This window comes from Danio rerio, chromosome 1, assembly GCF_049306965.1.
Source record: "Danio rerio strain Tuebingen ecotype United States chromosome 1, GRCz12tu, whole genome shotgun sequence".
Lineage (NCBI taxonomy): Eukaryota > Metazoa > Chordata > Actinopteri > Cypriniformes > Danionidae > Danio > Danio rerio.
The window spans coordinates 60,150,287-60,160,000 of NC_133176.1; the positions used below are offsets into that span (position 1 = coordinate 60,150,287).

General features: G+C 36.2%; 1 protein-coding gene and 1 long non-coding RNA gene across 4 annotated transcripts in view; one reads left to right on the top strand and one right to left on the bottom strand.

Annotated features, from left to right (window-relative positions):
- Positions 1-819: 819 nt before the first annotated feature.
- Positions 820-3,783, top strand: LOC137495297 (uncharacterized). 3 transcript variants are annotated; one of them, XR_012404585.1, is made up of 7 exons: positions 820-933; positions 1,038-1,145; positions 1,902-1,985; positions 2,110-2,164; positions 2,264-2,339; positions 2,411-2,590; positions 2,924-3,783. It is a non-coding gene; the product is annotated as an uncharacterized lncRNA (long non-coding RNA). The 3 variants fall into 3 exon arrangements; XR_011015210.2 differs by having other exon boundaries at positions 2,414-2,590; XR_012404589.1 differs by lacking the exon at positions 1,038-1,145 and having other exon boundaries at positions 2,414-2,590.
- A 3,530-nt stretch (positions 3,784-7,313) lies between these two features.
- Positions 7,314-9,714, bottom strand: part of zmp:0000000906 — a 6,150-nt gene continuing 3,749 nt past the window's right edge. The window contains exon 3 of the mRNA XM_009298826.5: positions 7,314-9,714. This exon is cut by the window's right edge and continues 603 nt beyond it. Coding sequence (XP_009297101.2) covers positions 8,495-9,714 — 1,220 coding nt within the window. The 3' untranslated portion in view covers positions 7,314-8,494.

The window sequence follows — 9,714 nt, forward strand, 5'->3', positions numbered from 1 at the left end:
GTAGGCCCAGTAAAGCAGCTAAAACTCTGCACAGTTAAAAAAAAAAACATGGCAAATTACCTCAGAAATATAGGCTATATGTCATATATGGCATACTTTATACATAATTTTTGATAAATTTTGAAATATATGTAGCATGTACATGCCATATTTCGTTCCTCCGTGTACCACTAGAAGGAAGCCCACGTACCACACTCTCAGAAAAAAAGGTACAATGAGGGTACAATTTTGTTCCTAGAGGGAACAAAATATAAAATTGTACCTCTAAAGGTCCCATATTGGTCTTTAGGGTACAATTTTGTACCCAAATGGGCTATAAAGGTACAAATGTCCAGATTTAGGTTTGAAAGGTACATTTTTGTACCTTTTATAGCACATTTGGATACAAAATTGTACCGCAAAGGACCAATTTGGCACCTTTAAAGGTACAATTATATATTTTGTTTCCCTATAGGAACAAAATTGTACCCTCAGCTCATGATAAGATTAAGACACTATATAACACTAATTTAAATGTATTAATACTAAACATTAACACTAAAATACATAATTTAAAAATATAATAAATAAATAAATTGATTGAATTAAATATTTTAATAATTAATTTTTTTCATGTATTTAAATTACATTTTTTTCTCAAAAATGTTAATAATTTAATTTATAATTTAATGTAATTTTAATCATTAAAAACGTAAATACTGGTCTTTGCTTACTGTTTAAGACCCTATAGTTTATGGGATGGGGAATAAGAACCATGCAGAGTGACAGGATCTTCATACAGGTGGTGATGTTGCTGTCTCTTTAAGAATTTGGCTTGTTGAGACGTTATAGTAGTGTTTGTTACTGAGGCGGTCGGTAGAGTATACTGGCTGTTTACACAGAACTTCGCACGCTTTTCAAAGAAAAGTCTATTTTGGAGTCCACACTTTTCAGGTAAGAATGTATTAAAGATATATTTTCAGTCTCATTTTTACATGTGAAGCCGTGTTCTGTTGATTTTGTCTGACTCTCGGGTCTCGGCTTTCCCCCGCTTTAAGTGCTCCGGGCTGGCCTGCAGGATGGAGTTTGCTAAGATGTCTGCTGCTTATTAAAGAAGTTAAATCAATGTGATATCGAAGTCACCGAGGGACATAACGTTATAGACGGTGAGTACTATATGCTGTTAGTTTTCTCGGTGTAAAAGTTCCCTTTATCGCCTACGTCACGTATTCGCGCCTTATATCTTACGTTACGTTACTGCGTGTTGCCACGGCGGAATATAATCGCAACCCAATTAGCAAAATACACTCGGGCCAGCTGCGGCGGCAGAAGCGAGCCGACGCTGCCGTATCAGTGCACCGGAATCGGGCCGTGAGTAAGTTAATGTGCGGTTTGGCCCAGAGTTTGCGCGACTAAAGTCTTCATTTACCTTGATATAAAACCTTTTGTTATTAATACTGGAAATTTGTAATTATCGATAATGTTTTATATTTTAGGCCATTTTCTAGTCACGGTTGACCGCTGAGATTTAATTTTAGACGGTTATATACACCGCCATTTTGTGAAGAAAAATCACAATTTTGTCACCGACAAAGCGACTGATTATGTAAACGTGGCTAGTTACAAACGTGGCGTACATATAATGTTGAGGAGTGTCCACAAACTCTCATGTCCAGAATTGTTGGAGCTTTACTATCGTTTAACGTTATACTTATGTTAATGTAGAATTATTAACATACCACGTTGTATAAATCGACGTTTTAAGTTATACTTTGTTCTTTAATGTAATAATTTGTCTCATCTGTTCTGAAACTGGTACCTTGAGCTATTTTACCTATTTTATTAATATCAAAATAAATAAATAGTTATGGCTTTATCTTATTGCTTTCCAGAAGTTTTTGAAGTTTCCAATTGTCTTTCAGGACAAGATTGAACAACAGAATGCAGCCTAACAGCATCAGACCAATGAAGGCATGTCATATGAAAGCATGGCTCAGTTACAAGATGTAAGTATGTCTGTCTCATTATCTATACCATGGTTTTAATGGCTTACATACTATTTTAAATTTGTAGGTTTTTACTTACAAACAACAATAAATGTATACCCACGTGTTTAAAATTATTTTCTAGGTTTTCATCGAAAGATGAGAGATCAACTGAAGAATGCTATGGACCTGACTCTAAGGTACTCTTTCTAAACTTTCTCCACTTGATTATTATTATTAAATTCTAGCTTTGGATGGATTCCTTCATATTTGTTTGTATGCCACATCTTATGTTCCAGGAATTGATTTTACAGCAGCACTTCTCATGTTGCCAGCCTTGTTAAGCGAGACACTTCAACATTTCGTTGTGCTCGGGTGCGTATGTTTTTTTCTGTTTAGTATATGCTGTGATAAATGCATTTTATAATGCTTGATATTCTTTATAGTAGGATGACGCAGTGGGTAGTGCTGTCACCTTACAGCAAGAAGGTTGCTGGTTTGAGCCTCGGCTCTGTCAGTTGGCATTTGTGTGAGGAGTTTGCATATTCTTCCAGTGTTCGTGAGGGTTTCCTCCAAGTGCTCCGGTTTCCCCACAAGTATAAAGACATGCGCTATAGCTGAATTTGGTAAGCTTATTTGTCTGTAGTGTATAAATGTGTGTGTGTGATTGAGTGTGTCTGGATGTTTCGTAATACTGGGTTGCAGCTAGAAGGGCATCTGCTGCATAAAACATGCTGGATAAGTTGGTGGTTCATTCCACTGTGGTGACCCCAGTCTAGTAAAGGGACTAAGCTGAAAAGAAATTGAATGAATGAATGAAATTTATATTAGTCTTTTAATCTGTGATACTTTTTTTTATCAGTGAATATTAATTATTTTACTTTCTATGCATGTTGATTTTCTCTTCATCAGTGATAGAGTGACTGATATTAATGTAATTATTGCTTTGTCGCTTACAGTGAACCATCTTCACCACATCCAACAGTTCAAGTACAGGAGGAGGCCACCGACTGGACAACTGTGTTAACAAGACGAGTCATGGCAGTCTTCAGAGTTGATGGGATTGTGATTGGCCGGGCTAATGATGTGGACGAATATACATTTTTGACATATCCATCTTATTAGAAGAGCACCTTGATGTTTCTGCAGTGGAATGTTTTGAATGAAAGGTGAACGGTGACAGTTACCAGAGTGATCTACCTTGTTTTTTGTTTCTCTACATGCTCTTGGGATAATCACAATCATCAAGTTAATCCAGCACACTGCTGTCATTCATGCATAAAGCAGATTTTTAAATAACTTGTGGTCCTAATGACTATCAAAGAACATTTTCCAGATATGAGTGCTTGACATGTCATGTTTATCAAAAGCATAAACACATATTGTGTTACAACAAATTACAACTCCACTTGAGGAGTAATCTACTGATGTTGAGGAAGAGGCTACTGATGTTTTTGGTTTTCTGCACTGTTGAAGCAATTTATAGAGAAACATTGCCTTCATTCTGAAATTCAGAAAAAATGTTGATGACAAATTATTTATTATGACCGAGTATTCTGACTAAAGACAAACACTTTGGACTTTATAAAGTGCAGTACTTGTAGCCTGTGTAATGTGTTTATAAATCTTAAACAGTATTCTTGTGGTCTTTTTATTAAGTGTAGATTATTTAGTTTTTATTTGTTATCTAAATTGTTCTTTTTACTGTTTTACATGTCTGCTTTATACTTGCTGTGTAATTTTATTTCTTAACACATTCAGTTGTGAGTTGTAATGAAATATTTCTACATTAATAAATAAAAATGGACATCTGCGAACCAAAATATTTTATTTATTTATTTGTGCATGCAGTCACCAAAAGGTCAAAATGCCTGGGTCAGTACCCTGAAAATACTATATAATATAAAAAGGTACATTTTTGTACCTTCAGTGTCTAGGGTACAAAATTGTCCCTTAAAGGGTACAAATGTAGAAGGTACAATTTTGTACCTTTAAAATGAGGTACAAATTTGTACCCTTAAGGGTACCACCCCAGTGACGGGCCATTTGTACCCTAAAAGGTACAATTTTGTACCTTTTTTTCTGAGAGTGCACTAGTGGTACACGTACCACAGTTTGAGAACCACTGCAATAATACATACAGTACACAATGCATTTTTGTCAAACATCATTTTATTACATGTTACACTGAAAACAAAATGGTACATTTAGTTTGGTAAACAAATCTATTTGTTAATAACAATAAACAAATAACATAATAAAAAGTGCTTGCTGTATGGCAGCCATTCTCAATCAAAACCACCTCATTTGTAGGAAAATACTGAGAACATTTTCTACATTAATGTAAAAAATTGTAACGACTGGGTGGAGTGACAGGAGACTACAGGAGGTAAGATCCAATATGCAGTTTATTCAATGTCAGGCAAGCAGTGGTCATCAGGTGCAAACGGGTATCTATAGACAATCCAGAATCGTAGTCGTTATAAACATGCAAAAGGTTGAGACGCAGGCAGCTAAACAGGATAACTAGGATACAAGGCTAGGGTCAAAACACAGAGAAACAAGACAGGGAGAAACGCTTCGTAATGTCACACTGGGAAGACAAGACTCGGCCAACTGGCAGCATCAATGAGTGGCTTATGAATGGAGTGATATCAGTCTGTGACAAGGATCAGCTGGTGCTTGCAATCAGGATAGATGAATGAGCAGGCGTGCGTGTCTGGGAGCAGTGCATGTATGAATGTGTAGTCCTGGGGAATGCGGAAGTCCTGAGAGTTCGTGTGAGAACCAGCGATCTCTGGAAAGCGATCGCTGGTTGTGACAAAAATTAAGCAAACAAATATAAATATTTATATACAGTATTATATAGTCTTTTAATTACTAAATTTAATAATTAATTACACTACATCATCAAGGCTGTAAAAGGGACCTCATGAAATGGAAAAACACAGTGCATAGCCATAGCTAACATAACTAGCTTAGCCTCGGCTTACCACTTAACAAGGTCACTGTTGTTCTTCCACCCCGCTTAAATGTTGCCTGATCATTGCTGTTAAATTTTACAATGCAAATAAACAAATAATCAATTTTAAATAGCAATGGGTGGTTAAAAATAAGTGTATATTCCTATATGTATATCGTATGGCAAAAATTAGGTTCCTGAACAAGCTTGAACAGCATGTGTCTTTCTAAAAGAGCTTATTTTAGACATTAAAAATGATAAACTGTTAATGCTTACCTCTTAACATGCTCACTGTTGGTCTGCTTCTTCAAAATGTCATCTGATTACTGTTGATGTTGAGATTCAAATGCAAATATCTCAATCAAATCTGCATTGAGTGAATTGTCTTAAAATTAACATGAAGCCATCTTTGCTCTGTTTTGTTAGCTTAATTAGTTTCTCAAATTAAGCCTAATAATTGCGCTGGTTTGCTTAAAAAATAAGTCAAATTCATTTTTTGATTTTATTAGCAAATTCTTCTCAATATTTAATAATAAATTCAGAATATATATATTTTTTAAAGAAAATATTCATATTATTTATTAATGAACACATTCATTCATTTATTTTCTTGTCTGCTCAGTCCCTTTATTAATCCGGGGTCACCACAGCGGAATGCACCGCCAACTTATCCAACAAGTTTTTACGCAGTGGATGCCCTTCCAGCCGCAACCCATCTCTGGGAGACATCCACACACACTTTCACACACACACTCATACACTACGGACATTTTAGTATAACCAATTCACCTGTACCGCATGTCTTTGGACTGTGGGGGAAACCCAGGCGAACGCAGGGAGAACATGCAAACTCCACACAGAAACGTCAAGTGAGCCGAGGCTCGAGGCTCGAACAACCTTCTTGCTGTGAGGCGACAGCACTACCTACTGCGCCACTGCCTTGCCTTAATGACCACATCATTTTTTTAAATAAAGATTTCAAGCCTAAATATTAATTTTTACAGTGTATATAATGTATAGGTAATCAACTGAAAATAAAAGATTTTCAGGATAGTTTTTTATTTAAACACAAAGAATTCAGATGAAAAAAGAATCAAAGCAAATACAAATTACAAAATTAAAATACCAATTAAACACAGCAAGTATAGGAACCTAAACCTTACGAGCATTAGATATAAAAAACTTAATTTATTTAATTTGTAGAAATTAAAATTAATTACAAGCTGTTATTTGACTGTGAAGACAACATTCATAAACCCATAAACCATTTATTGCACTACAACAAATCAGTTTATTATGCCGTGTGATCAGTTAACGCTTAAAACATTTGCATTTTTACCTTTTTAAAATTTTTTTTATGTCTTTATTGTTATTATTATTATTTATCTATGGATGGATACATTTTTTAGAGGATTCAAAAAGACTGATGTCTTTACAAATTTGCACATCAAAACTACCAAAACATTTAATAAATATGTAAATTGAACTAAATTTGAAGATGAATGACTGAGAGATTTTCAGATGTTTGCATGTATGTAATGTCAGCATTATTGGCGCTTCTGTATACTTTTCCCCAATTTCTGTTTATTAACGGGGAAATTTTTTCTAAACATTTCTAATCATAATAGTTTTAACCCTTGTGTGGTGTTCGGGTCTGTGAGACCCGTTTTCAGTTTTTTTTCAAAAGAAAAATTAAACAATGAATTATTTTTTCAACCTGAAATTCACTGGCTTTGGCTTAATTTCTGTGAAGAACATACATCCAAACAAGTTTTCAATGATCGTATAATGTTTCTCCCCCCACACATTTACATTACATACAAGGTTTTCGGTCCACTAGACCCAGGTCTAATAAAAGTCTTGAAAGTGTAGGTGCAGTGTTCCTACTCTCTTCCTTTCTGGTCTTCTTCATTTCTGGTGCTGCTGTTTTCTTCTCCTCCCCCTCCTGCTCCCACACAAAGTTGCAACATTGTTGCAAATTCAACTATCAACACTGTCTGCTCTTACATTCCCGCACATTTTACCCTCTCCCCTGCGGGAACCAAGCTTTATTTACTTATACCCTGTCCCATCTGTGAATTAGGGACTATAATACTATAAATAAGACTTTGCCAGTGTGGTTCCTTATCACACCTGATCAAGATGGGCAAAAGATTATCTGCTGCGAGGGCCTTGCAATTGACTGTGGAAGAGACAGGAGCTTCTGATGATGATGTCCATGACCATGGTGGGAACAATGCAAAAAAAAAACAAATCTGTGGGTTTTATTTTTTTCCATAACATTAATAGGAATAATAATAATAATTAAAAAAAAAATTTGCTGTTCATATGGCTAGAAATTGGAATTGAATAAACATTTGTCGAGTAATTTAACATAAAAGTGTTTGATAGTGTTAATTTGGAAAAACTCTAGTGGGTCCACCAGACCCATGAACACTGGCTGAGTTACAAAAATACAAACACCACACAAGGGTTAATAACTCATTTCTTTTTTTTTTTTTTTAATTATTACTAATTACAGGACAGTAAAGATTTACAGACAGGAAATTATGTGATGTTTTGTAAACAAATTTCGGGAGGAGCATGCGCAGAAGTTTCAGTATCGAATACGTCATTGACAATTATCCCATCATCAAATCAGTTTCTGAGCAACGCCTATATATACCAAAGCTGTCTTACCTGCAGCATCTCATGACTTTAGCATCCCTCCACCACCCCGTCACCTCACCTCTTGCATTACATTCCCGGGGGGAGCGTTCTGGGGCCGGGCTAGATACTGCGCTCGAATCCCAACTCCTCTTTGTTTCCTTATAAGGGGAATAACTCTAGTTGGGGTGTCTCCTCGACCTCAGAGCCCTCCCCCCGGACAGCACGCCAAATATGCTTTATACTTAAACGAATGCAAGTGTGAACTTGTGAAGGGGAGCAGAGAGTGGAGATGGATAGGCAAAGGACCTAGAGCCGGGAATCAAACTCTGGTCGCTGCGAGCTCCTAGGTGCTATATGTCGACGCACTTACCACTTGGCTATTGGCTTCGATAACTCATTTCCAATAACTGAAGATACTAGTAATCAGCTTAAAGTGACATATAAAGGCATAACTAGGTTAATTGGGTAAGTTGGGTAACCCTAATAAGGCAAGTCATTGTTTAACAGTGGTTTGTTATTGTAGCTAATATTATTTAAGGGGCTAATAATATCGACCTTAAAATAGGTTAAAAAAATAAATAAATAAAGCTGCTTTTATTATAGCTAAAATAAAGCAAATAAGACCTTCTCCAGATGAAGAAATATTATAGGAAATACTGTGAAAAATTCCTGAACCTGTTAAACATTATTTGGGAAATATTTGAAAGAGAAAAAACACTTCACGATAGGACTAATAATTCTGACATCAACTGTATGTGGATTTAAATACGGTGTTAAATGCACTACGGTTTAGCTGATGCAGAGTGGTGCTGAAAAAATACTGAAAAAGTGACCAATGTATTTACAGATCCAATTACTAATAATAATAACACCAAAAACATGAATAATAATAATGATAAAAAACTGTTGAGCTAAACATTTAATGAGATGCTGCAGTGGCTTCTTTCTTCGCTTGTTCCTTCTGGATTTTAGGCTTCGTAGCATTTGTTTCAGCTGGAGGGACTTCTTTCTTTGTTTGTTCCTTCTGGATTTTAGGCTTCGTAGCATCTGTGTCAGCTGGAGCAGCTTCTTTTTTTGCTTGTTCTTTCTGGATTTTAGGCTTCGCAGCATTTGTTTCAGCTGGAGTGGGCTCTTTCTTCGTTTGTTCCTTCTGGATTTTAGGCTTCGTAGTATTTGTTCCAGCTGGAGCAGCTTCCTTCTTTGTTTGTTCCTTCTGGATTTTAGGCTTCGTAGCATTTGTTTCAGCTGGAGCAGCTTCTTTCTTTGTTTGTTCCTTCTGGATTTTGGGCTTCATAGCATTTGTGTCAGCTGGAGCAGATTCCTTCTTTGTTTGTTCCTTCTTGATTTTAGGCTTCATAGGATTTGTGTCAGATGGAGTGGCTTCTTTCTTTGTTTGCTCCTTCTGGATTTTAGGCTTCGTAGCATCTGTGTCAGCTGGAGTGGCTTCTTTTTTTGCTTGTTCTTTCTGGAGTTTAGGCTTCGTAACATTTGTTTCAGCTGGAGCAGCTTCCTTCTTTGTTTGTTCCTTCTGGATTTTGGGCTTCATAGGATTTGTGTCAGCTGGAGTGGGCTCTTTCTTTGTTTGTTTCTTCTGGATTTTAGGCTTCGTAATATTTGTTTCAGCTGCATCGGCTTCTTTCTTTGCTTGTTCCTTCTGAATTTTAGGCTTCGTATCATTTGTGTCCGCTGGAGCGGCTTCTTTCTTTGTTTGTTTCCTTTGGATTAAAAGTGTCGTAACATTTGTGTCAGCTGCATCGTCTTCTTTCGTTGTTTGTTTCCTTTGGATTTTAAGTGTCGTAACATTTGTGTCAGCTGCATCGTCTTCTTTTTTTGTTTGTTTCTTCTGGATTTTAGGCTTCGTATCATTTGTGTCAGCTGCATCGTCTTCTTTCGTTGTTTGTTTCCTTTGGATTTTAAGTGTCGTAACATCTGTGTCAGCTGCATCGTCTTCTTTCTTTGTTTGTTTCCTTTGGATTTTAAGTGTCGTATCATTTGTGTCAGCTGCATCGTCTTCTTTCTTTGTTTGTTTCCTTTGGATTTTAAGTGTCGTAACATCTGTGTCAGCTGCATCGTCTTCTTTTTTTGTTTGTTTCTTCTGGATTTTAGGCTTCGTAACATTTGCGTCAGTGGCATCGGCTT